Raw genomic sequence first — 27,187 nt, forward strand, 5'->3', positions numbered from 1 at the left:
AGTCTCTGCTAGACAAAACCCCAGGAGAGCACAGACTCCACGTATCTGTTCGCCGCAGGGCCTGCGGACTTAGCACGGCACATCAGCCCTCAGAATATAGTTACTGGAGGCATAAGCCAATGCTGCTCCCCAGGAACCTGAGACGGGAGGTTAAGTGCAGGGTAGGCAGACTCCACCCCAGCCGTACTGTCTTAAGGACCAGCGGGCCGGCACCACCTGGGAGCCGGTTAGAGATGCAGAGGGTCGGGCCCACCCTTGGGCCTGCTGCCAGGCACCTGCAGGTTGACAAGGCCCCTGGAGATTCACCTGAGCGGGACAGTTTGCACCCACTGCAGAGGCGGGCCGGCCTGGGGCCGAACCCCAGTGCACGACTCGAGCACAGTGTGACTTCACCAGGTGACTCCCCTGAGCCGGAGTTTTGTCGGCTGGACAGGGGGGCTAAAGACACCCCACTTCCCAGGACCAATGTGAGGACGAGCAGAGGTGATAAGGAGGGAAGAGCAGAGACACTGTCCGGCCCCGCTGAAGGCTTCTGTCTATCTGCTGTGCTCCACGTTGCTTCCAATGACTTCCTGTTCAGCCGGGGCTAGCGCTCAGGGGCAGTGAAGCTCTGCATTCTGAACTGAGCCTGGCGGGAGGGGGGGGATGGGGGGGGGGAAGCTGCAAGCCCCCCCACCCCCTGACAGTCAGCGAGTATTTGGCGCCACCTGCTGCCCAAGCGGGTTTCTGCACGCGACTGACTTTATTTCTCAACGTGCCTGGAGGAAGAAGCTAACACCAGGGTCCCCACCTGGCACTTAGGACATCTTGCTACCCTGAAATCCTTGCTTGTATCTAACCCGGCCCACTTAAGAAAAAAAGATTCCTCTGACATGAGTAGACATCAGAGAGAGAGTTGCCGTGGTCCTTCACCCACTGATTTTGTTCACCCCGCCCAGTCCCGGCGACAGGGATACAACACTGCACACAGAGCTTGCTGAATCTGGGCTGCGGGGGAAAAGCCACAGCGGACGGCGGAGATCTGGGTGTTATCAGCACATACATGGTACCTGCTGAGTGCACACGGAGACATTGGATGCAGAGACAGTCACAGGGTGATCTCGGGGCCTCGATGGGCAGGGGTTGGGGCCGGGAGAAGCTGGAACAGCCAGGGAGGGAAGCGGAGAGAAGAAAGCATTTCTCAGAGGAGGGAGAGGTCTGCCGTGTCAAATGCAGGTGCGAAGCCAGGTAGGGTGAGGCCTGCATCTGACTTCCCGTGAACACAGGGATTGTCGGGACCTAGACAGCAAGGGCTTTAGTGGGGTGGTGGGGGTGGAGGGTGAGAACCCACGTGGGGCAGTGGGGTTGGGCGTGAGAACCCGCTTGGGACAGTGGGGGTGAGGGGTGAGAGCCAACTTAGGGCGGGTTCAAGAGACCCCGGGAGGACAGTGACTGGAAGTGGCAGGGTCTAGAAGATTCTTTTTGAGGATTTCTCCTATGAAGGGACCAACCAGAGAAATGGCTGACAGCTGGAGGGATACGTGAGGTCGGGAAAAGGCACTCTGAGGAAGAAACGGGTTTCAGAAGGCCTTATAGCCCTGCCCACGGAAGGAAAAGGAGGGTGCGGCAGAGAGGGGCAGGTGCTGGAGTCTTGTTCTTGGGTGGGTGGGGAGGACCGGGGTCCAGGACCCAGGGCCACCACACATACAGAAGCGAGGCACCCTCAGTGGGTTTCTCTGGTGGGTGCACACCGAATCCAGCGGACCTTTGCCAGACGACCACCGGCTGGCACTTTCATGGATGGCACAAAGGGCTGAGCGCTGACCCCGGGCCCCCGAGGGGCACACGGCCGAGTCGTAGCGCACGCCAACAGGTAGCCGGGTGCCTGCTAGAACGCACACTCTGCAGAGGGCTGACGTCTTGGTGGATTGGGCTCCCTTGTGTCCCAAGCACCTAGAATCGTACCTGTGGGCACGCTGGCTCCATAGATACCTGCTAATGAATAAACACCTCCTGCAGGCAGGAGTAGCGGGTGTAGGAGTGAATTCTCACAATCGCCCCCCTTGTATCTGCGATTTCAGTGCCCTGCCCTGGTGGTTTCATCACATCCAACGGGGCCAACGGCATGCCTCTGGCAAATCAGGTTCACGGCCACACGCCACAGCCGGGCTGCCTCCGGAGGGAATTCACCCTTTCAGTTCAAGAGCACAGCCTCACCCCGGGCGGGCTGGCCACCGGCCCTGGTCCGCTCGCCGCGCATCTCCCATCTCCAAATCTGGGTTTCATTCATCCTTCCCCCATCTCCCCGCCCCTCCTCACTCCTAGCCGAGGCCCCTTCACCGGGAAGCTATCGGGCGAGGTTTGTGCAAGCTCCTGGTACCACCTGTACCTCCTCCAGCCCCTGTGTCCATACCCTCTGTCTGCCTCGGCCCCCAAGGCGGCACTGCCCCCTCCTTTCCAGAATACCTTACGTTCCAGCATGAAATCCCAGCCCCTCTCGCCTCCTCTAGGACTGCACCCTACCACAGCTTCTGCTCTTCCTGGAATCACGTTTCCCCTCTTTCCGGGACCACAATTAGCACTCACACAAGTTGTCACTTCGTTCATTTCCACCCCACCCCCCACCCCCATCTGTTGACAGTTTCTAGTTCCTGCTCCATTTTCCCTTTAAAGCCAAACTCCTCATAAGGGATATCTGTAGTTGCTGCCTCCGCTCATTCTCTCTGGAAGCCCTCCAGGCAGGCATCCCCTGCCCCCAACTCTTGTCGGTTAATGCAATCATCCAGGGTTCGGCCAGCGTTCTGTCAAAGGCCAGGTAATAAATATCTTTAGGTTTTGCAGGCCACACATCTCGGTTGTAACTCAAAAGCAGCCAAGGGGCGATGTATAAACAAATGAGTGTGGCCGTGTTCCAATAAAACTTTATTGACAAAAACAAGTGGGGGGCCAGAGGGAGCCCACGGGCTGTAGCCTGACAATCCCTGCACACTCACTTTCTAGATTTCACTTGCTTGAGCTCTCAGGAGCATTTGGCACATCAGATTCCTCCTTCAGGAAGCGTGTTCTTTATGTCGGTTCCGAGATTTCAGTCACTTTTTTTTTTTGGTCCCAGGTCTCCGTTTTCAGTCTTCTTGTGTTTTCTACCTACACGTAATCTCAGGGCTTTCAGTATCCTCTATATACTGAGGACTCCACATCTCCAGCTTAGACTCTCCCTAGACTCCAGACGTGTATGTCCAGCTCCATTTGGCGCCTCCCCTTGGATGCCCAGACGTCTGGACCGGACTCCAGCCTCTTCCTCCCTCCACCCCCTTTGCCTGCTCTGTGACTGGAGCTCCATCAACCAATTGCTTATACATTCCTGTCGCTTCTCCTCTCCTCACCACATTCAGTTCAGCAAATTCTACCCGTTCTACGTTCGAATGGAGCCCGGAGAGCAAACGCCTCTCGCTGCTGCTCCCACCTGGGCTACACCACCGCCGCGCCTCACTGAGATCACTCAGCCTTCTCTTGGCGGCTTCCTGCTTTCCCCATCTCAGATTCCTCCCAGCACAGCACCCACCACAGCCTTTAAAAAACCCAAGTCAGTCATGTCCGTCGTTTGCCCCAAACCCTCCGCGTCTGTCTTCTCATTCCGAGCGACAGCCAGAGCCCTTGAGGGCTCTGGGTGACGCCACCCAGCTCACTGCTGGGACCTATCTCCCATCACGCCGCCCTTCACGCGCTCCGGGACACACGGGACTCTTTGTAAATGCCAAGCACCCACGGACCCCAGGACCTTTGCTCTTCTTTGCCTCTTTCTGGAATGTTTTTCCCCCGGAAGAACACGTGATTCTCACCCTGTTCTTCATTGTGGCTCAAGCGGCAGCTTCTTAAATCCTTTCCCAATGACGCTACTTAAAATTCCAAACCTCCCCCTGGCTTGCGCTCTCTACCCCCTCCACCTGCTTCATTTACCACCATCGGAAGGTGTTACTTGTTTTGTGCACCGTTGGCCTTCTTCCCCTAAAATTTAAGCTCGGGTTGCCTCTCCGATCACCGCTTCACTCCCAGACTGAGACCCCCGCCGGGCACAAAATAACAGCTCAATAAACACGCGTCACTGCAAGACCGAAGCCGAATGGACGCACTTGCCCGGGTTTAGTCTGACCCAGCGAAGTTCATCTGAGCTGTGCTCACTGGCTGGTGATGTCAATACATCCTTAACGTCGGTGTTAATTCATGTGGATGTTAATACGCGTCTGGGATGCAGTCACTCAGTGTCCCCAGTTAATGTCCACAGCGGCAATGTTTTCCGGAGCACGCAGACATCTGCCGTGTGATAAATGATGTCTGTCTGTGCATCCTCACATTTCCTGCGTCTGCACATTAACTGGAGACTTCCACGCCTCGGCAGTCTGGGGGCTACTAAATGCAGCAGGCCCCGCCCCGGCTCCTCCCACTTCCCGTGGGAGGCATATGCCGGGGCGGCAGTATTTAGCTTTCCCAGCTGGCCCTCCTCGCGGGCTGGAGGCCTGTCATCCGTCTTTAGAGCTTCATTAGCAAGACGCCTTTCCTCCTCCTTCCCGCCTCCTCCCCCGCACGTGGAAAGAGACTCCTACACGGGCTCCTGTCTTAAACCGGGGCCACCTACATGAACAAGCTAGTGACCTGGGCGAGCCCCTTCCCTTTGTGGGAACTCAGTTTCTGCCAAGTAACCCACGAGGCCCCTTGGGGGTCTCACACCTGCCCACCCCACCACTGCGCTGGGCTTCTCTCTGGACTAACAAACCGCCAGCTGGAAGCAGAGAGGCACAGGACGCTGGCACAGGACGCAGGCCTCCGACAAGGCCAAGGACCCTGACCAAGAAGACACGTTATTATTATTTTGTCCACCACCTCCTCGGGCGGTTGTGTTCAGCGCCCCCTCCCTCTCCACCCCTCACAGGCTCTCCGGCAGCCTGACTGTCTGCTACCTGCTTTTTGTGTGATCTTGCCGGACCATCTAAACCGGGTCTCGGTTTCCTCATCTGTACAATGGGCGCAAACATTTATAATCTGCCAGCTTCACCGGGCGTTCAGGAGGATAAAGGAGTTCTAAAGGGCTCCGCTGAATACTGGAGACGAACTGAATTCTGTTGTAACCCATGACCTCCACGGAGATCTAGAGATAATTTTAAGCAGCGATTTCTGCGTCTTAGCCCGTCGGTCCTCTACTAATTGGCCAAATCAATACCGTAATTCGGGTTGGCCAAAGACCCACTTTGAGGGGGGGTCTTATGCCGGCATTGGGAGTTGGTGGACTGGGGCGGGGGGTGTTGCCGGGAGAGGATGCAAACCGAAGCAGGGCCCGAAACGTCCTGAATCTGAGCTGGGCCCGCCCAGAGGATGCTGGAGAGCATGCCTGTAATTCTGCATCGGCCGCACGCCATTTCAGTGGGTCAGGTGCGAACGGCCGAGAGAGCAGGTGTATACTTGGTGACCTCTCCCCCCTACCACCCATGGGTCACTCCCACCCCCGAGCTGGCCCTTTGCCCCTCTGGAGCCCGTACCTTGTAACCCTGGATGTCTCCATTCTGGCTCTCCAGCGGCGGTGGCTCCCATGTCACGTCCAGCTGCGTGGCCGTGGCGCCGTGGACAGCCACGTTGCGGGGCGCTGCCGTGGGCACTGGAGGGCGTGAGAGGTCGTGAGTGGCACAAGTGGGCTTCAGAGAGGAGGAGGAGGTGAGTTGGGGTGTTCTGGGGCCCCGCAATCCCGTATCTCCTCTAGCTGGACTCCTGGGGCTGGAAGGGCAGGTGGGGCTCACCTGCTTCCCCGACAAAGACTTCCTGGGGGGGGCTCGAGGGCCCCTCACCCACGGCGTTGTACACACTCATCCGTATCTCATATCGCCGGTGTTTGTTCAGGTCTGCAGGGTGGGGGAGGGGAGAAACACGGAGAAGTCACCATCCCTGCGGGGGACAGCCTGGAGGCTGGAGGCTGTGAAGATGTACCTGTGATTCTAGTTCCTGCCTGAGGGTTCGGGAAGGAAAAGGCAAGGGGTGGGGTGGCCAGGGGACGCCGTGCCTCCCCCCTGGGAGTCGGGACACAGGTCTATGGTTGGCTTCTCGGCCAACGGTGCGCACACCAGATACTTTAGAGACTGAAAGAGACACTATTAATATTCAGGCACTATTAATTAATTAAAGAGACACTATTAATATTCACTGGTGTGAACCAAACTGTTCTCCCTGACACACTGGGCCACCCCCTTTCCTGCCTGTCCTGGGCACACCGGGTCACGGGTCACCCCTTCCCCCCCACGGCAGATGCTTGAAGTTCCCAGCTGCCCAGTCCCCATCAAACAGCTCTTCACACAAGGGGCTCAGCCCTCAGGGAAGGGGCTTATCTATCGGATGTGAATTCTAGGCTAAGAAACACTGTGTTTTTGCTAAGTTTGGGGGTCCTGGGGGGAGATGCCTGGACGGAAGCGGGGGGACAGGGGCAGCTGCGGGAGAGTGGGCCCCGACACCCAGGCTGGGATGTGCCACCCCTGCTGGGGGTGAGGCCACAAGGTTCTCCCACTGCTGTCCCTGGGCCCCCTGCTTCGGGTCGGTGGTGGTGGTGGGGGGAGTTCTGCCTCTTGCCTGGAATGTGGGTGGGGGGGGTCACCCTAAGTTAACTGGCCATGAAGCCATTGGCTGATGAAGGAAGGGTAAGGACAACATAGTTTCACGCTTTGCTTCACACGGAGCACGGGGCTCTCCTGCCCAAGCTCTGGGCCTTTGATGGGAGAACCGTGCACTTCAGAAGGAGAGTGAGAGGGGTTAGCTCAGTGGGTTGAGCATCCGACTTCGGCTCACCGTTCGTTGAGTTTAAGCCTTGCGTCAGACTCTGTGCTGACGGCTCAGAGCCTGGAGCCTGCTTCGGATTCTCTGCACCCGCCTCTCTCTCTCTGCCCCTTCCTTGCTCATGTGCCTCTGGGCTCTCTCTCGCTCTTAAAAATAAATAAGCGCTAAAAAAATTTTTACTATACGTGCTGCCGAAACGAGCACATTAAAAAATTTTGAGAAGGAGAGTAAGGAACGTTCCCAGGTCCCTGGGGGGAAAGTGGGGGTTCTGCTCGCTCTGGAGGTGGGGGTCAGCCTGAAACACAGAGCTGTGCAGGGAAGTGCCGTCCACGGGCCGAGGCGGGTGGTAGTGACGTGGACACCCAAGCAGCAGACCGAGCGCTCCCCCCATGGACCTCCTGTCACCCCGCTGGTCCCCCCACGGCGCACAAGACCACAGCCGTTCCCTCTGTCCTTCTGTACCCGATGGAGGACGCCTCCCTGGTAACCCTCTAGCTTTTGTGTGTTTCCGGAAAGTCACATGTGCTCGGGGAGGGGGGGTCCTATTCTTCAAGGAGCCTGAGGCGGGCACACCATTCAGCCGTTGGTCAGGTGTCCTCCCCAGAGGCCCCGCTCCCCGTCCCTGTGGGAGGCGTGGGCCCCGTTCTGGAGCCGCCATGCAGGGAGACTTACTGTCCAGCTCGTACTGTGTGAGGCTGGGCCGGCTCAGGTTCCGCATGGAGTACATGGCTACGGGGTGGGAGGCGGAGGGGGCCAGAGGGAGACAGCAGACAGAGGAGGTTAGTGCACACAGCCCGCTCCACGGAGAGCCCGATTAGAGGGGCGGGATGGGGAGGGGGCCAGGCAGCGCACGTGCACAGAGACCAGGGGTCTCTGGGTTCCTGACGGTGGGTTAGGGGCCCCAGACAGGTGTGAGAGAGGGTGTGCACGAGGCCAGGGGACACGGGACACCGCGAGCCCCTTGGAGCCCAGCACCCCTCGGGGCAGCTCTGGGGGACCCTCCGACCCAACTCGCTCCCTTGTCTAAGGCGGGACTGCAGAACCACCGTGAGAGAGTGGTGTTGTTAGTTCCCTCCTATGAACCAGAAACCATTTTACGACCAGGAAATATGACTGTATCATCCTCAGGCATATCCAAATCACAACCACAAGCACATGTCTGCAAAAACGTTAAGAAAACAGCGCCAGCCGTTGGATCAGCTACTTCCGAGTTTTTCTAATAATATTCCTTTGCTACACGTTCGATCATTTTGTTGTCTGCTAACACTCGCTAGAAGACAAGGCACAAAAGGTTTAAGAGAATAATGGGAGAACACCTTACATGCTCCATTCCTCACCCACCTGCCTGGGGACCCAAATCCCGCCCCCCGAACCCCCACCCCCCAGACTCGTCTCTCTCCTGGCCGCTCCCCTGCCCTGCCGTGAGCCGGTCACAGAGCTGCCCATGGCACATTATCTCCCATCCTTGCCCTCAATGCCATCCTGAGCTGGCCGCCTCGGCCGCAGACTCCTGCCTTCCCTCTGTGATTACATTAGCCTTTAACCGGCACCCCTGCTTCTGGTCCTCCATGGCCAGCCATCGCCCTCCTGCCACCAAAGTCACCTTCCTAACCCAAAGGGCAAGAGTTCCCAGGCTTGTGAGTCTCCCTGGGATTCACACCAGGCTCCTGGCCCTTTCCTTTCCCGCCGCCAGAGGCAGGCTGGATGCTGAGGACCCCAGGACAGAAGAGTGACCTCCCCGAGGAAACAGAGGCTGGCCACACTGCTGCTTCTTGGGGTGAGCGCTGGTTCCCCTGGAATACGTGCTCCCAGGCTGTCTTGCCGACCATCTAAGACATTTATTGCCGAGAATATTTCTTGAGCACCAGCTCTGCAAACTCGGAGAGGGCAGGGACCTCTATCTTGTTCACTGATGTGTGCCCCCAGGGTCTGAGGGCATGCAGAAGGTGCTTAATAAATCCTCCACGAGGAAAGGGACGAGGGTGGGGTGGGAGGAGAGGCACACACAGGAGAGGGCGGCAGGGTTTGGGTCACAGTTGAGTCCAGGAAGCTGCGAGCTTCAGGGCAGGGAGGGGAGTGTGCCCGCCCGTGTGTCCCCTGACCCCTGTGGATGCCACTCACAGGTAAGTTCCGCCCACTTGGCCCCTGGGTTGTTGATGCCCCGAAGTGTGAAGCCCCTCAGCCCCTCGTAGAGCAGCTCCCGGTACCGGATCCGGAAGCCCAGCAGGATGCCGTTGATCTTGTCCTCTGCTGGTGGCTGCAAGGAAGGGGGTGCGGAAAGGTGGGGGGTGGGGGCAAGGAACTCCACTCTGCTCCTCCCTCCCTCCCCATCCTGCCCCTTGTGACCACAGAGCAGAGACGGAGTCTCCACCAGGGAAAGGATCACAAGGACACCGAGCATTTTTAATTTACAAAGCAGTGAGGTGGTTTCATCTCTGCGATACTCCCTGTGACACAGGCAGGGAAGGACTGGAGTCGCCAAGCCATTCCCATTCTCGGAGCAGGAAGGCGAGGCTCAGAGAGGGTAAGGAAGTCGTCCAAGGTCACACAGCATCGTTGGGCTCTTTCACAGACTGTTGCCTAGGGTCACCCTCACATAGCACCAGCCTGCCTAGCCGGGTGGCCCCTCCACGTGCCACCTGACCAGCGTTTCCTGGGAGTCGTCTCCCTGTTCTTGTACGTGAATGAGCGTTAAGAGCTCCCACGTGCGCCCCTGCTCTGCCTTTTATCATTTTTCTCCTTTGCTTTCCGCTCCCATCCACAGCTGAGCTGGAGAACAGGCTCCAGGAGAAGGTGGAAGCTACTTTTTACGATACCTCTTTTTAAAAGCCTGCCGAAATGGTTCAGCTTTTTATTAGCTCCTTAATTGCCTCCCTGGCTGCTGCTGGCACCTCCCTGCCCCCTCCACCAGGAAGGCCCGGATCTCTGCCAGCCTTGTCCTGGCTTCCAGCTGCACAAGGTCATTTTTCACTTAAGGGAGCGTCCTCTTCCAGGGAGGCCTCGGGCTGGGGAGCGGTTGGGGCCCCTTCTTGTTTCTTCAAGGGGCTTCCCATGGCGGGGACTGCAGGTGGACAGAAGTTGGGGCCTGCCCCGTCTGATCCCCCAAAGCGGAGACGGGGGTTTGCTGCTTTGGGGCCTCTGTGGGTAAGCTGCCGAGTCTAGAGCCTGGACTCTGGAGCATACGGGGGGTCCTGCGGGCACATACGGCCAGCCTGGTCTCTAAGCTGTATCCTGTGGTCTTCCCCCGGCCATGGCAGGACAACAGTGCCCGCCAGAGAGCGGGAAACTGGGGGAGGAGTGGAGGAAGAGGGTTCTATGTACCTGGACAATGGGTTCCTGTTCACTGCGACAGGAGAGTGGTCCTGTCCGAGTCCAGGCTGGGCATGCACACCTGTGTTTAGCTTCTCGATCGGGAATCCCTTCACGGACAGTGACCGCATTTCACGGAGACTCTGGGGGCCCTGAAGCCCCATGCACTTTTCTATCCCAGGACTGGCAGACCTAAGGGCACTAAACCTGACCCTGCCACTGACTAGCTGTGTGACCGGGGGCCATTGGTGTCGCTTCCCTGAGAACTGGGTCCTCATCTGCAGAAGGGGATTGAAGGAGCATCCACCCGAGACAATTATCTGGAGAGGTGGGATGAGCGGCACATCTGTGCACCTGTGTATGGTGTCCCGGCCCTGCTGGGGACCGTTGCCCTTCTGGCCCCTCCCTGCCTGCTGGGCCATACCTGCCATCGGATCAGCACGGAGGTGGTGGTGTGGGGTGTCACCGAGACAATGGTGGGAGCCTCATCGGGGGCTGGGGAGAGAGACAGACAAGAGAGCTCTGGGGGCTGGAGGTTTAGGTCCCCCGGGAGGCCACAGGGACCAGATTCTTCTGCGCGTGTGGAGGGAGAGGGGCTGGAGCCCTGACCCCAGTCTGAACCCAAGAGCCCAGAGGCCCCTCCTCTTTGTCCCTGGAGCCACAGGCTCCTTACACGGCTGTCACTGAGGCCTCCCCCAAACCCCCTCCTTCACTGGGTTTCCGGGGTCGGCCATGAGCTTGGGGACATCCGAGAAGGAAAACGTTAGGATGCCTGTTGGCATGGGTGCCTGAGCCCGTGGCAAAGGTCCCTCTGGCTCAAACCTCCTTGGGACTCTGTCCAGGGAGCCAGACAAAGGGCCTCCCATCTTGGAGGCCCCTCCCCTCGGAAGGGAACACCAGTGCCCAGGAAGGGCCAGTGTGCCAAGAGAAAGAGATCCGAGTGGGGGGCACTGACCGGCCTGCAGAGTGGTCAGCGGCTCCGACTCCTCGCTGAACTCGCTGTCCCCAATGTCATTGGTCGCCTTCACTCGGAACTTGTAGGATGTGAAGGGCTTGAGTCTATGGGGGCAATCAGGTTCAGTGAACAGAGGTATCCCCTAATGCCTCACCCCACCATCCCTGAATGGGAAAAGGGGGCCAAGAGGGTGCTGATCCGTTACACAGACGGGAACGTCGAGGCTCCAAGAGAAGGTCTGCTACAGCAGACGAGCAGGGCCCAGGGGTTCCGATCCCAGCCTGGGTGTGGTCTTACCAGCAGCCCCACTTCTAAGTCATAGGTCCCTGGGGGGCTCTGTCCTCACATCGCCTACCTCATAGGCGTCAAGCCGCCACGAGAGCACCGATAACTCTCCCTCCCACCAAACTCCTCCCGTGAGAAATGCCATCTCTTTCTAGAATTCAGTAAATTTAGGAAGGGTCAGGGGTCTCAAGAGTTAATCAGCGCTTCATCTCAATAAACCCCGTTCCTCTTCCAGGCAAACGTCTTCCTTTTTGATTTACTGGGGGCGGGGAGTGAGGAGGAAAGTCTTGCTCAAAACTCTTGGTCACGTCAACCGGAATATAAAAAATACGACCCGCTGGGAATTAAACTGAAGCCGGAAGTTCGGAGCAAGCTCCACTCCCCTATTACAGACGGAGAGGGAAATGCGGTCTGGCGGGTAGCAGTCGCTAATGAAGGCTGGCAAGCACCTGGCTAAGGGGGCTTCCAGGCTCCAGAAATAGATAATTAAGAGGCAGCCCTAACAGGGCTCCAGAGAGCAGGGAGGGAGGTTAGGACGGAGCTGGAGGCGGGATCCTGGGAGGTGCAGGCTGTGGGAGACATCTGGGGGTGGGCAGGCTCCAGGCGTGCTCAGGACCCCCTCCCCCCTGCCCCCCCACCCCCCAGGAACCACCCCGGGGCTGTCTGGGCGGGAAGGGCTGGAGCAGAGATGCTGGAGGACCCGGGCCTCACCTGTCCACCACGAAAGCAGAGGCGTTGTGGCTCACGGAGGCGGAGTGCAACGCCCACCTGCCACTGGGCAGCTCGCGGGTCTGGACAGTGTAATAGCGCACAGGGGACAGCCCGTCGCTTCCCGGCTCCCAGGACAGCAGCACGCTGCGGGCCTTCACGTCCTCCTGCTGTACCACCGGCTTACTGGGGGGCTGTGGGCGGTCTGGGAGTCGGCAGAGGAGGGTAGGAGCAGGTGAGTCAGCAGGAGGGGGTGGGGGGGGTGAGCTCTCCCAGGGAAGGGAAGGAGGTGCTCTGGGCTCAGGCCTGATGGCCACTGCTCTACCCCTCTCCATATGCACACAGGTCCCAACAGCCGGCACCCTGGCTCCTGGCCCATGACCTGTCCCTCAGGCCGCGAGAGGCCTGGGTGCCTGGGAATTCACATCCCCTGAGGGCAGCCTGGCAAGCGAGGAGGTACGAACACCCAGCTCCTGTGCTCCCCGCCCGCCCAGAGCTGAGATGGGGCCTGCGCTGGCCCCGGTTGATGGGACCGAGCTGCCTGGGTGGGGCTCTGCTGTCGGCCCTGCCCCAGCTCGGCTTTCTTCTCACTGCCCGGGCCCTCCTGCAGCAGTCCTCAGCCTCAGCACTCTGGCATTTGAGGCCGATGGTTCTGGGGCCTGGAGCCGTCCCATGGACTGTAGATGCCAGTCGCAGCTCCCTGTTAGGTGTGACAGTGTCTCCAGACATTGCCAACGTTCCCAGGGGGGCAAAGCAGCCCCCTGTTGAGACCCACTGTCCTACTGGTTCTTCCTGGGGACACGGTCTAATGAACCACTTTCACAGGAATCTGGGTCCCAGCCTGCTTCAGGGAAACCCGACCTCAGGCGAGGCACCAGCTCAGGGCCGCAGGCCGATGAGCCCCTCCTCCCCCCAACCAGACACCATCTTTGTTGCGGGGAGGGGAGAGGGGAAGGAAGCTGGTCTCACCAACCCCCCCTCTGCTGAGGCAGAGCATGAGCCTTGGAAGGGGAACTCCCAGCTCAGCTTCTAGAAGTCCCCTAGAGCCCTCGCTGACCCGGACATCAGAGATTTGAGCCCACTTTCCACTCCAGGTGAGGGCAATGTGGCTCTTAACTAGCTGATCCCCAGCCGCCCGCTAGGACAGGATGGGAACACCTGGGTTGGCTGGGCCTCCCCCTTGGCTGCCCCCAGGCCGCCCCAGCCCCAGTGGGCAGTCACCTCTCTTCTCAGTGGTCACCACCAAGGCCTCGGCGGCCTCCCCCCAGCCCTTGCGGGTCTGGGCAGTGATGCGGAACAGGTAGACGGACTCTGGCTTGAGGCCGGTGGCCGTGTACTGGCGGGCACTGGGCGCGAGCACCTCCACTGTGGCCGTGTTGGCCGTGGTGGCGTTGAGCCGGCGTGTCACCTGGTAAGCTGCAGGAAGAAAGGACATGGGCTGTGTTGGGAAGCAGGGCAGCCGTCCCCCAGTGCCCCGAGACGCGGTTGTTCCTTCCTTGCCACCACGATGTCTGCACCTGGGCTACCTTGGCTGTGGTTCGTCTGCGTGAAGCCCTCTCGGTCATTCTTGTGTCCTCAGCTCCCACTTGGGGAGTGTGACTGTGGGGGACACTCTCTACGGAGAGTCTGACCCCCATAACAGCTTCAGGTGAGGAAACTGATGCTTGGAGAGGGCCAGACCACCTGCTAGGAAGTGACTGAGGGGAGTTCAGGCTCATGGGTTTCTAGGCACGTGCCCTTCCTGGTCTCCATGCTGCCTTCTGAGACGCAGCATTCCTCTGGGACAGGCACCGCGGGACGCCAGGCCTGAGAGCCCCGGAAGCGGCCCGGGTCGTGCAATCCATCATTCTACAGGTGCAGGGGCTGAGGCTGTGGAGGGATCCGGCTTGCTCGAGTTCACGCAGCTGCTGACTTCAACCCTGTGAGTCTTCCCCCACCGAGGGGCTGCGCGTGTGTGTTAGGGGAGGAATCTTGACTGCGAAATGGTGCTACAGATCTGTAGTCTCCCTCCTCTGGGCCTTAGGTTGGAAATGGCTGTGCTGAGCTGGCCAGTGCTCCCTCACCTGGCCACACTTACAAATAGCAGCTGAGGTTTACCAGATGGCTGGCGTCGTGGGGTATTTGGAGGCATAAAGCTAACGAATGGTATTTAAGGAACCTGAACCTTGACCATGCCCGCCAAATGATATTTCTTTTTTTTTTTTCAAAAATGTTTAATGTTTATTTATTAAAAATTTTTAAATGTTTTTATCTATGTTTGAAAGAGAAAGAGAGAGACAGAGACAGAGAGACAGAGTGTGAACAGGAGACGGGCAGGGAGAGAGGGAAACATAGAATCTGAAGCATGCTCCAGGCTCTGAGCTGTCAGCACAGAGCCCGACGTGGGGCTCAAACCCACGAACCGTGAGATCATGACCTGAACTTACAGTTAGTCAGACGCTTAACCAACTGAGCCACCCAGGCACCCCTTAACGTTTATTTATTTTTGAGAGACAGAGAGACACGCAGTACGAATGGGGGAGGAGCAGAGAGAGAGAGGGGGAGACACAGAATCCAAAGCAGGCTCCAGGCTCTGAGCTGTCAGCACAGAGCCCGACACGGGGCTCAAACTCACAAACCGTGAGATCATGACCGGAGCTGAAGTTGGACGCTTAACCGACTGAGCCACCCAGGTGCCCCAAAATATTTCTAATGGGAGAAATAAAACTCAAAATCCTTCTTGAGGAGATGTGGACACTTCCTGGGCCACTCTTTCTTTGGCCTCCTTTACACCTTCTGCCTCCTCCTTCGACCTGTAGCCGGGGCACGGGAGAGGGTATGGGCTTACCAAGAATGATGCCATTGGGGGCAGCGGGGGGCTGCCAGATCAGCCGCACGGATGTGGTCCTCACCTCTGGGAACAGGATGCCCATGGGCGGTCCAGGGACTGCAGGGCACAAAGGAGAAGCAGGTGACGGTGTAGCCGTCCAGCTCCAGTGGAACAGGTGGGCGGGGCCGCGGAGGAAGGGGACACTCAGCCCAATGAGCTTTTGTGGAGTATGTGGCTCGGAGTTCCGTGAAGGGACACAAAGATGCTATCGGTGAGGTTTCTACCCTGAAAACAGGCCTTATTTGGCAGAACTGGAAGGGACCAGGCTCCAGCTTCCTTTTTAGCTGTGTCCGGGTACGTGTGCACATATATGGACACACAGGATTGCCCTCAAAACAGGCTCAGGGGGCCTGGTCCTGGGTCTGTGCTTCAGAAGATGCCACTCTGACTTCCGTCCACCCACGGGGAGGCGGCCGTGGGGCCCACCCTGAGCCTGAGCCTGAGCCCTCCTTTTCCAGGGTCCACACAGGCCTGTTCCCCAGGTCCGCCCTCCAGACTTGCACCTCTGGACTGAGAGGTGGCCAGGGGGCAGCTGTGTGGGGCTCGTGGATGGAGACTGAATGCCACGTGGCAGGGGAGAGAACGGGAAGGGGGCAGGGCAGGGGGAGGATGGTCGCGGACAGGCAACTCTTCTCGCGCTGCCTCATTCCCACAGAGAATTCCAGAAAGTCTCAGATTTCTAAACTTGAACTTGGCCTTCCAGGTCAAGCCAGGAGGATAAGACACACTGAATTTAACAGACCATTAGGTTGATTTATAACTTTGGTCTGTGTGGACATATGGTGTTGGGGCTTCCTTTTGGACTCTTGTCTGGACCCCAGCAATATTTGCGGTGGGCGGTGAGAGTCTGTGTGGGGCAGAGGGGAGGGAGTGAAGGACCCGTAGGTCAGCCTTTGACGGAAAGTTCTACTGCAGGGACCAATGCCTGGGGCCGCGGTGGCATCGGTCTTTTGCCAACAGGACCAGGAGGCTTGTGCCCAGGAAATCAAGCCTATCCCTTGCACAGATCTGTACTCAAAGTGAACCCGCCCCAGGTCAAACACTAATCAAAACGGGCAAAGTCTCTATTCTGCTCAAGAGACTGAATCAGATCCAAACTGTCCTCGCATCACTTCTTCCTCAGGGATGCACGGTCTGGAATTAGCACCCCCTCGCGGTGAGGTTGGTGGCCCTCAGTGACCCGCCTCCCACCGGAGAAGCCATGGTTCCCTTTGGGGCCACGTGTGACTCCCCGGGGGGCGGGGCTGGGCAGGCAGGAGGAAGGGGAGCCCCCAGCCTCTCCGGGCTTGCAGGGATTGAGACTCACCGTCATCCAGCGTCCGCTCCAGGATGGGAGGGTGGCTGGGGCTGCCGTCCCCGATGCGTGTGAAGGCCAGCACCTGGACCTCGTACAGCACGTATTTGCCCAGCCCTGTGAGCTGGGCGCTGCGAGACGAGTTCCCTTCCACCAGCCAGAAGCGGGGCTGGGAGTCTGAGTCCTTCTCCTTATACATCACCTGCCAGAGCCCAGGGCAGGGGATGAGGGCCTTGCGCCTGGGTCCTGCCCACCAGCACCTTCCCCAGGCCTCAGCCCCAGGAGCGAGGCAGGTGGGAGTAGGGCTGGGGGCCTTGGGTTCCTCGGAATGGCTCGGCCCGGGAGGGTCATGGGATACGGTGAAGCTTGGGTTCTGGGAGAGCGGAGGACACAGAGATGCACTCGGCCGTGGAGGTGGAAGAGTCTTTAGAGAACACTCAGGTTGGAAAACAGGCCCAGAGAGGGGCGTGACTGGGCTCCGGGTCACATAGCCGGCAGTGGCAGAGTGGGAACGTCAAGCCACGTCTCCCAACTTGTGGGCCAGGGCTGAACTGAAGTCTGCAGCTTTGGGAGCAGTTATAGAAGATAATGGGAACTGGGCCCAAGGGGCTGAGTGCGCCTGGGGCAGCCAGCGTGGCCTCTCGGGGACTCTGGGGGAGGGAGGGAGGGAGCTTCCCCAAGGACCTGGGCCTCCCTGGAAGCCTCCCAGTCCTGAGGGAGGAGTCCTTGGTTGCCATGCCGACCGGAGCACAGCTTCCGGGATCCCCCGTGTATCCACTGCAGAAGGCGGAGACCTGGGCCCCAGGGGTCATGAGGACAGGGCACCCTGGACGGGGCATCCTGGGATCCAGGACTCACCTTGTAACCCAGCACGAGCCCATTGCGGTCGGCCTCGGGGATCTCATTCCAGCGCACCAGCATACTGCTGGAGGTGGTGGCCAGTGCAGACACATTGGTGGGACCAGAGGATGGGACTGAGGGAGAGAAAGGGACCAGATGGGAGCTCACGACACAGTCGGCCCTACACGGGAAGGAAGTGTGGCAGGCGGCGCCCGAGTAGCCAATTATCCTGCAGTGATCCCTGTTGGTTCTGGAACATCACGGATGTTGCTTCTGGTTTCCCATTAGTCTCCCCAACGTTAGCTCAGGCCAGCGTGAGGATGAGACCCTACTTCCAGCCTGTGCAGCAGTGAAGCGTGAGGAGGGACCGGATGGGGAGGGATGTCCTTTAAAAGGTGTCAACAATCGCCCCCCCACCCCCCGCCCCAAGGGGCGAACCACATGTGGATGAATGAGGGCTGCCTGAAGGCTGGGGGTTCATAATCTGTGGGTGACCCCTTGTCTGTTTCTGGAATGTTCCGTGAGCTAATCCAACTTCCCCATCTCAGGTTCTTGCAGGCACTACCGGGTGTCAGGGTTAAAGATGAGGGCGGAGAGATGGGCACTTTGCAGGTGCAGACTGCCTGGCTCACCCACAGAGGTGGGGATCCCCCTGATTTTGGGGGCAGTGAGAAGATGCTGGGGGACACGGCAACAACAGAGAGTGTTCTGCCAGGACACGGAGCACAAACAGGAAAGTGAGCCTGGGCCTATTCTGAGCAACAGCTCAGCCTTTGTGCCCTTGGAAGGCCCGGAGGGCAGAGAGACAAAGGTGGGGGCATCTCCGCTGCAGGCTGCTGGGAACAGGGGTGTGGCTGGTACCTGACTCCCGGGTCCTGCCCATCACCGTCTGGCTCCAGGGCCCGCTCCCGATGGCGTTGAAGGCCTGGACCTGCACGCGGTACTCTGTCCACTCCTCCAGGTCTTCGATGGTGTACTCGCGCTCCACGCGGTCCTGGACCACGTGGCTCAGCGTCTTGCCGTGGCCGTCTGCCCGGCTGTACTTGATCTTGTAGCCTACCGACTCGGGGTTCCCGTTGTATTCCATCTCTGGGAGAGGCTGCGGGAAGGCAGGGCGGCAGAGCTGCTGAGGCCGGGTCCACCCGGGATGGCACTCTCTGGCTTATTCACCCTCTTCCGGGGAGCCCTATGGGATTATCGTGCCCACCGTCCAACCTTTCGGTGCCCATGGGAGGCGCTCTCGCTGGGTGAGGCTTGGATTGCGTGAGTCTGTGTTTCTGGCGGCTCCCCCCATCTCCCCGTCTCTCTGCTCCAAGCTCTAAGGATGCACCAGCAGCCATTCTTGCGTGCATGGGAAACTTGCTACCCCGCCAAGGGAGTCAGATGGAGAGCAGACCCACACAGGCTGCCTGTCCAACACGCTGATGAGCACAGCACCTCTGGCCTTGGCTGTCTTTATCACTTAACTCCCTCGCTTAGGCTGCCAACATGCACTTCTTTAATTGCCTATAACATGCCTGGTCTCAGCTCATGCCCGCCCTTGGAGAAGCCAGCGTGGGGGGACAGGATCTCGAGCGTGGATGGGACACCAGTTTCTGTCAAGTCCTTCCATGGGCAAACTTCAGTTTCTCCTGCTGCATTTTCAGCCTCCTCCTTCTGGTTTCAGTTTCAGCCAAGAAAAAAGACGGATTCCTTTCCTAGGCTGTGGGGCTGTGGCTGCTGGCTCAAGGTCATTTGGAGGAACTTGGGCGGTGTGGAGAAGCTGGGGAGGTGTGTGCAGGTTGGAGGGGGTACACCGTGATCTGCGGACTCGGCCTTCAGATTCTCTCTGGAGGTGGCAGAGCCGGGGCCCGGGTGCCCTCAGGCCCTCACCTCCCTGCCATTCTGCTTCCCCGGGGGCTCCGAAGAGCCCACGGTCCACAGGCTGCCCACATTCTGACCCACTTCCTCCCGTTCCTTGGCCTCTGCCTCACTCCCTACATTCTCACTGCCTCTTGCCAGGCCCTGCCCCTACAGACACTTAGGGAAGCCGACCAGAGACCATTAAGACAGCAATCGATGGGCCTAGAGCTCACGCTTCCTTACCTGCCAGGGAAAGGTAACGGGCCGTGCACCATTAAGAGGGTCTGGAGGTGCCTGGGGCCCCGCACGGTACAGCAATTGCCTTTTCATTCCTCCTCCAGACCCCCTGGGCATCAGACTCTATCGTCTTTTAGTGCTTGGAAACCTTAAGAAGAGCTGCAGGAGGGAGGCAGGGAGCCAGGCCGGAGGGGGGCCCAGGAAGGGAGGGGGTGGGCAAACAGTAATAGGGGCTGCCTGCCCGTGGCACGCGGGGCCACTGAACTGGATGGAAAGATCGCTCTGTTCGGCGCCAGCTCCCTGGGAGGTGAATCATAATTAATAACTAATGTTGGTCCAGGACTGATGGTGCCATGAGTTCCTTTTATCCGGCGTCCACCTAAGCGAAAGGGAGTAACGGCTTTCTAGTAAATCCCACAGCATGGGGGTTTGCAAAGCTGTGTTTTGCACAAGTGGTAAGAGATCTCACGTGGAAATAAGACAGAGTTATGTGGCCAGGCTGGCTGGTGATGTGGGGTCAGGCAGGTTCTTCCCAGTGCTCCCTAAGGAGAGGAGCCGGGCCGTGTGGGTGCTGTTCCCCACGTTTGCTGGTCTCAGAATTCTTGTATGGTCCTAGAACCTCCTGGTTTGCTGCTCTGTGGGGGCAGTGGTCGGAAAAACGCTGTCCTGGAGGAAAGGCATCGGGGAGAAATGTCCTCTCCCGATCTCCGGAAGATGGGACAGCCGTGTGTTCAGTGGTGAGGGCTGTGGATTCTGGGGGCCAGGCTCCCCGGGTTGGGAATCTGAGCCCTGCTCTTAACTACAGGATGTGGGAGGACGTGTGTGTGGGAGGGTACTTGGGTCAGTTATTTGACTTCTCTCTGCCTCAGTTTCCTCATCTGTAAAGTAGGGGCCAGGATCACTCTGCTGTCACAAGCCCGTGGAGAGGGTTCCGGGTTTGACTTTGAGTAAAGCACTCAGAACAGTGCCCGGCAGGAGAGAAAGCCCTCAGCATGTTCGGATTATTACCTTGCGCAGGGTCACCTGGGGTAATGACCCTTCACAGGTAACCCTGACCTGTGGGGATGGTCTCCCTCACCTGCCCCTCGACCTCAGAAGCAACCCTTCACTCTCGAACTCAGTGCAGACGGGACAACTTACATTTGATCCTCAGACCCACCATTTGGGAGCTGTGTGGCCCCGGCGAGTTCCTACCCTCTCTGAGCCTCGGTTTTCTTAGCTGTGAATGTCAACAGTAATGTGTCTTTCACAGGATTACTGGGAGGATTAAATGGAAAGAAACAGGTAAAATGCTTGCTACCTGGTGACGCAGTGTTTTCTAGCTCCTTCTCACATAGGGGATTTGTTCATTTGGCTAACACTGATGATTGGGCACCTTACCAGATACTAGGTGCAAAGAAAAGAGAAGGGGACTCTGGGTATTCTGGTGGACACCCCCCGCCCCACCTTTGATGTGACCTAGGGGCAATGACTTTTGCAGGATGACAAGGACCAAGGAGTCATCTTGTCCCCACTGCCCTCGGGGGAGCCTCACCATCCAGCGGAGCCACAGGCTGGTCTCACTGGCCGTGCGCAGGGTCACGTTGGCAGGCGCCATGTCAGGGGGTGCCTGGAGGGTCTGGATCTTTCTAGAAGGCTGGCTGGGTGGGCTAGTGCCCACGATATTCACCTGGCGCATTCGGAAGCTGTGGTGGGGGGTGGGGAGTGAGCCAGATGATGAGAGCAGGACCTCAGGGCCAAAGCCCGTCCCGGTCTGGGCAGTTTCCGCCCCTGCTCCCCGACCCCAACCCCACGTCCTGCCCTGGTACCTGTAGTAGGTGAAGGGGTTGAGCTCGGGCACCTCCATGGAGCGGGCGTCGGGCTCGTTGGTGAGCTGGTGAACCAGCAGCCACTCCTCTCCCTCCCCAACCACGCCTACCTGGAAAAGGAAGACACTCTTAGACCTGCCCAGCCTGTGGGGCTGGGATGTTCGGTGCCCCGCTTTCTAAGAGGTCAAGCCCTGCCTGCAGAAGGTCTGGAGGGGCGCCAAGCGGGGTCACCATCTTTCCAGGCCCTTAAACATGACTTCAGGTGTGACCCCACCCCCCCCAAGCCATCTTGCATCAGAATATGGTGAAATGCTTACTAGAAACCCCCCACACCAACAGCCTGGCCCTGGACCCAGCCCATCAGAATCCCTTGGGCTGTTACCCAGGAATCTGTGTGTTTAACAAGCTCGCCAGGTGATTCTGCTGTGCACCCTAAAACCCCAGCTAACTGAGAATCAGAGTTTTCTGGGGGTGCAGCGCAGGTGCTGGAGCTTATAAATGCGGCCCGGGGGCAGCCAGAGCGGAGGCTCAACCACTTACGGTTATGTGTGTGTATGGCGGTCAGGGGAAATGGGCGTGGTACGGGGGACTGTGGGCACTTCTGGTGTGTTGGGCCGTCTGACAGTGGCATATGGAGATTCACCGGATGTAAATACGCATATGAGTGGCACTCAAGACCACAGGTGGGCCCAAGGCCAGGGAGCCGGCTGCCCGGGCTGCAGGTTCCCCCACGGCAGGTTTTACCTGGGCCTCTACCAGCCAGCGAGAGATGGAGGTTTTGCCATCATAGCCTGGCCTGAACTGCAAGGTCACGGAGCGGGGCCGATGTTGGAAATGCCCAGGTTGGTGGGGGCCCCTGGGAGTTCTGGAAAACAGGGAAGGCAAGGAGATCAGGTGAGGAGAAGGTCCTTCCACACGGAACGGGAGGAAGGGGCGGGGGTGGGAGGGCAGGGGAGGGGCCGTGTGCCACCCTTTCTCTAGAAACCTCCTAGGAAGAGCAGGGCTGAGGCTGCAGCTCTCCAACAGCTTCTTCCTGCATTGCAGGCTCTGTGTCCAGACCAGGGGCCTGACACAGCGTTGGGGGCTGGGAGGGTCTCTCAGGGCCACGGGGCCATGGGGAGGCTGACCGGGCTAGGAAACAGGAGCTGGGCATGCGAAGGCTTCCAGAAAGAATCCTTCTCTCCGTCCACACACAACCCATTTCAGCCCTCCCAAACCCAACTGAGGCTGAAGAAGACAAGAAGGAGGGGTGGGCACAGGAGGCAGCCCCTGTTTTCTGACCAGAAGCCTTGGGATTCAGGACGAACAGAAAGAGTACGGATTCCGGAATCCAACTTCACTGCTTCCACGTTGGGTGTCTTTGGGGAAGTCACCTAACCTTTCTGTGCCACAGTATCCTCCTCAGTCAAATGGCGATGATGATGATAGTATCATCCGCCTCAGGGGCGTTGTGAGGACTGAATGAATTGATGTATATACAGCACTTAGCTCCAGGCATAACTATTTCTCAGGATTATGGTTATTGTCAGTTGGGGTTGACCGAGTCAGCTCGTTTACCCCAACCATTTCTTGGGGCAGGTTGAGGGACTCTGACCAGGTGTCATAAGCATAACTTACAGATCCAGCCAGGACCACGGGGTTCTCGAGTCCACCTCCCGTAGATACAGATGGGGAAACTGAGGCACAGAGGGGCCACTTGACTTGCCCAAGGTCGCAGACAGCTTGGCAGAGGCAGGGCTGAGAACAGATCTCAGCTTGTTCTTTACAAGCTGTTTAAGATTATTCCCACCTAGGGGCGCCTGGAGGACTCAGTCGGTTCAGCGGCCGACTTCGGCTCAGGTCATGATCTCATGGTTTGTGAGTTGGAGCCCCATGTCGGGCTCTGTGCTGACAGCTTGGAACCTGGAGCCTGCTTCCGATTCTGTGTCTCCCTCTCTCTCTGCCCCTCCCTCTCTCTCTCAAAAATAAATAAATTAAAAAAAACCTTAAAAATTATTCCCACCTGATTCTATCCCTTTCCCAACCAACACTTCCACTGGTTGGAATCCCATTTGGACTTTCTGGGGGACAGTGAGACTTCTTCCCCTGAATCAGAGATACCATGGCTTGATTCCACACTGCCCCCCTGGTGTGGAGGGGGGGCGGATGAGACAGGGATGGGGTCCTCTGGGGGACTATGCCTTCCTGAGAGCTGTGGAAGGAAGCAGTGAGCCCACAGAGCCTCCATCCAGGTCATCCTCATGACCTGGAGCCATGAGAAGTGAGCCCGCTCTGGGGGGAAAGCCAAGGGGCCGTGGACCCAAGGCAGGGAGAGCTCTGTGGGAAGAAAGCCAGTTTTCCTGAGAAAAAGGGAAGCCTCTTGGTTAGGAGAACCCCAAGAGGCCAGGAGACCCTGAGAGGGGGCACCCACCTGGAGGCACCCCGGAAGAGATGGTTGACGCAGACACTTGGCCCTGGCCCTTGGCGGTCATGGCGGCCACCTCGATGGTGTAGGTGGTGAGCGCAGTGAGGCCCGTGACGCGGTACTCCAGGGTCACGTTGGGTAGATAGTGGGTCACTCGGGTGTTGGTTCGGTTATACTCCTCCCAGGAGATCCGATACCCTGGGGAGAGCCCCGAGTGGTGGCATGAGCTTGGCTGTGACCCAAAGCTGGCTTTGGCCCTCTTCCTCTGCTTCTCCCTTCTTCACTAGTCTGGCAGTTAGACATGCGTTGATAGCAATGGGACTGAGGGAGCTGGGGACATCGTGCTTGGGGCCCCAGGTGTAACGTCGGTGGAATGCCTCTATTGGGTGGGGACTGTGGGAGGGGGTGAGTTATCATGGCGGCCGCTTGAGGCCTGTGGCAGGTGAGCTGGGTTGACCTGGGTGCCGATGGGCTGAGAGCCTCCTCTGAATACTTTCTAAGAAAGAGTGGTCTGCTGGGAGGTTTTGGACGAGCACTGGTCAAAGGCGGGGGGATGGATTAGTGGCTCTGTCTCACCCCCTGGTTCAGTAACACCGAGATGCCTACCTGTGAGGATGCCATTCTTCTCTCCTGGCTCTTGCCAGCTGACCTTCAGCGAGGTGTCTAGGATTTCACTGAAGCTCAGGTGTCCCACAGGTCCAGGCACTGTACCCCAAAAGGACCCCCACCCCACCCAATGCCAATCAGATCCAGAGAGAGGCCACTGTCTTCAAGACGGCCAGTGGTGCTCCAGGGGCACCCCAGGATGGGAAACAAGGGCGGGATCCCCCTGTGCCTGGAGCGCTCAGCCTGGCTCTTGGGTAGGGGAGTGGCAGGGGGCAGGGACAGCAGGGGTTGGGCGGTGCCTACCGTCCTCATGGGTGCGCACCAGCTGGGGGGTGCTCCGAGGCCCATCTCCGGGAGTGGTGAAACACAGCACAGAGGTGAAGTACTCGGTGAACTTCTTCAGGCCAGACACGAAGCCCACGTGGATGCTGTCTTGAAAGTTGGGCCGGGCAGTCACCATGGTAACCTCTTCTTCCTGCTCAGGCTCCCAGGCAATCAGCTGGGGAGAGGCCGGCAATTCAGGCAGGGCAGCAAGAACGTTCCAGAAGCGGCCGAGCACTCTCCCACAGTCTGGGCCAATGGACAGAGAGAGTCTAGGGGCCCAGCTCCCTAGGGTCCCTCCTCCCAGGGAAGGGGTGGCCATGCAGCCACCCACAGGCCACGAGCATCTGTCCCTCTGGGAGTTTGCTTTGGGGCACTGTTCTCTCACTGAGCGAACTTGCTCTCCACGAGCGGTCTCTCACGAGGGAGGTCTTTCCCAGAGCAGCTACCGAACTTGCAGGTTCGGTGCAAAGTGAAAAGGAAGGGTCCCCTCGTTGAACAAGTTTTGAGAAATGCAAGGCGAAGGGGGGTCCCTGTGAGCGTAGAGCCCGCCCTGTGTGTTACGGATGAGCTCAGAGAGGCTCAGTGACTCCCACTATACCACACGGCCAGCGGGGAGCTCAAGGGCTCTGATTCCAATACCGAGGCTCCTATGGCTTTCTCCCTCTGGGCCGGGCAGGGTCTCCCTTGGGGTCCCCCTGCCACCCAGAGCTGCCTCCTCAGCTACCCCTTTCCTCTAGTTCCAAGTTGGGATTTCAGTCGGAGGGACTGGAGGGGCTCCACGACCTGGAGGTGGAGCTTCAGTGAGAAAACCCCTTCTGGAGGTTCAGCCTGGCTTCCTGTCTGCCCTCCCTCTGCACACCCCGCCTGGAATGGACGTGCCTCCTGCCTCCCTTTCCTTCTCTTCTTGCCTCTTGAACTGTCCCCTCACACGCCTGGTTTCTGGGCCCTTCATCTGTCTCCAGCAATGACAGCTGGTCTCAGAGAGTTCCTCGTGTATTTGAAGTTGATTAACTAGCAATTAATGGTGAAAAGCAATACTTGATGAGTTTTAATAAGCACCGGTATTTATAGATATAAAACAATACCACACTGATGTCTCCTGATTAACTCGCCCCTATAACAATGCTTCATCTTCTTTCTGTGGCCGTGTGTTTATAAAGGATGTTTTGAAATTTAATTGGTATTGTGAAAAGATAGCCTATAGCAAGTTAATTAGACACTAATTAGACCCTAAAAATACTAATCAGAAATACTAAGTGGCATTTAATAAGTATGTTAAATATCCTCCTTATTGCGGTTATCTTGTTTCATAGCAATTAAATTGCCGAACTTCTTTGGAGTAGATTAAGAAACAAGTTTAATGTTTTAATTTAATTTAATTAATGTAAATTTGAATTAATTACGCCATTAGAATTAATTGTGTGGTGTGTTCCACAGCAAGTGCAAAATCTGGGTAAATATTATTTTATTGGGTTCAGGCCAATTATAGTCACGACTGTTATTTCCGGAAGAAAGGACAAAGAATCTCTTTATAGGTGCCTTAAAACAGTATCACTGGGAACCGTCTTCAAAAATGACCCAGAAGCGCCCAGGGTGACGGCTGGGTGGTTTTCTGAGCGATTTCACCATCTTATGGTGCCAGGCCCGAAGCCCAAGATGGCGGCAGGACCAAGGCTGCTTCAGAATATTTACTCTGCGATGCGAGCCGCCAGTCGTTTAGCTGCGTCTGAAGAGGAGGAGGCTGGGGGTCAGGAGCCTTCTCCCTCAGGCCAGCAGGACAACAGCTGCCTTCTGCACCTCCTATTCCCTGAAAGGAGGTGGGCTCTGGGTAGCCCCGGGTGGAGCTCTGCTAGGAGTTCCTACTCTGCATCTGGCCTTGGGGTGAGCCCATCCCCCACCAGTCCCATTGCATCATCACAGCAAGGACTGGATGGGAATCACAGCCCTGTGCTGTTGCAGAAAGGGAACCGAGGACCACGAAGGTTGGGCCTGGTCGGTGTGCATGGACCGGCCAGCGGCTGGCTTCAGATTTGTGGGCCTCCCACCCTTAGACCCAGGATGGAGACCTGTCTCTCAAAGGTCCACACAGCTGTTAGGTGAGCGTTGGGGTGTCTGCGTGTCTGCTCTCGTTAGCCAGGGTCGGTGTTGATCTACTCTATCAGGCCGTTGGGCTCAGAGTCCAACAGACCGCGCTGTCCTCAGCATGGGTGGGGGGTACGGGAGCCTGCGTGCTGGGGGAAAAGCACCCGATCTAGGCTCCTGGGACAGGCAGCGCCCCCTTGGAGAGTGGAAGCCCTGTCATTGAAGGGTGCTGGTGTCGGAGGCGTGTGTTTATGTGTGGGGAGCAGAATGTGCATCCAAAGCAGGGAGGAAGAAAAGCAGAACCCAGTGCTGTCACTTACTGTGTGACCCTGGGAAAGTCACGCAACCTCTCCGAGCCTCAGGCTATTACAGGGAGCAGTGATAGCTGCCTTGCCGGCTGCCAGGAGGAGGGATGAAGTGAGTCTGTGTGCTACGGGGCTCCGAGAGCAGGATGGTATTACATGGCCTGCTAGCTTACTGGAGCTAGCAAAAAAGTAGAGAGATTCTCTTTCCCTCTCCTTTTGTCTTTCCTTCTCTCTCTCTCTGCATGTGCATGGGTTCGCACAGAACGTTCTGGAAGGATTCGTAGGAAATTAACAACAGTGTTTGCCAGGAGTGGGGAGAGTTTCGGGGGTGGGACAGAAGCAGGCGTATGAAGAGCTGGAACTGGATGGAGGATTTCTGCTACACATCGATCTTTTTACCTTTGAATCACGTAAATATACTTCCTGTTTAAGAAATTAAATTCAAAAATTAAAAAAAAATAATGGAAGGATTTGGCAAGAGGGGCAAAATTATATGAACGCTTATCCTTTGATCCAGCAACCTCCTTTCT

General features: G+C 57.9%; 1 protein-coding gene and 1 long non-coding RNA gene across 2 annotated transcripts in view; one reads left to right on the top strand and one right to left on the bottom strand.

Annotated features, from left to right (window-relative positions):
* Nucleotides 1-27,187, bottom strand: part of SDK2 (sidekick cell adhesion molecule 2) — a 266,290-nt gene that overhangs the window by 30,402 nt on the left and 208,701 nt on the right. The window contains 19 exon segments of the mRNA XM_045489616.1: nucleotides 5,511-5,626; nucleotides 5,766-5,867; nucleotides 7,462-7,518; nucleotides 8,911-9,046; nucleotides 10,523-10,593; nucleotides 11,054-11,157; nucleotides 12,050-12,251; nucleotides 13,268-13,462; nucleotides 14,874-14,972; nucleotides 16,222-16,411; nucleotides 17,068-17,183; nucleotides 17,911-18,148; nucleotides 20,663-20,813; nucleotides 20,937-21,046; nucleotides 21,681-21,754; nucleotides 21,757-21,801; nucleotides 23,347-23,538; nucleotides 23,947-24,045; nucleotides 24,250-24,445. Of these exon segments, the coding sequence (XP_045345572.1) occupies nucleotides 5,511-5,626; nucleotides 5,766-5,867; nucleotides 7,462-7,518; nucleotides 8,911-9,046; nucleotides 10,523-10,593; nucleotides 11,054-11,157; nucleotides 12,050-12,251; nucleotides 13,268-13,462; nucleotides 14,874-14,972; nucleotides 16,222-16,411; nucleotides 17,068-17,183; nucleotides 17,911-18,148; nucleotides 20,663-20,813; nucleotides 20,937-21,046; nucleotides 21,681-21,754; nucleotides 21,757-21,801; nucleotides 23,347-23,538; nucleotides 23,947-24,045; nucleotides 24,250-24,445 (2,493 nt within the window).
* Nucleotides 12,162-12,490, top strand: LOC123604014. The gene is made up of 2 exons (XR_006715175.1): nucleotides 12,162-12,281; nucleotides 12,392-12,490. It is a non-coding gene; the product is annotated as an uncharacterized LOC123604014 (long non-coding RNA).

This window comes from Leopardus geoffroyi, chromosome E1, assembly GCF_018350155.1.
Source record: "Leopardus geoffroyi isolate Oge1 chromosome E1, O.geoffroyi_Oge1_pat1.0, whole genome shotgun sequence".
NCBI classification, from domain to species: Eukaryota; Metazoa; Chordata; class Mammalia; order Carnivora; family Felidae; genus Leopardus; species Leopardus geoffroyi.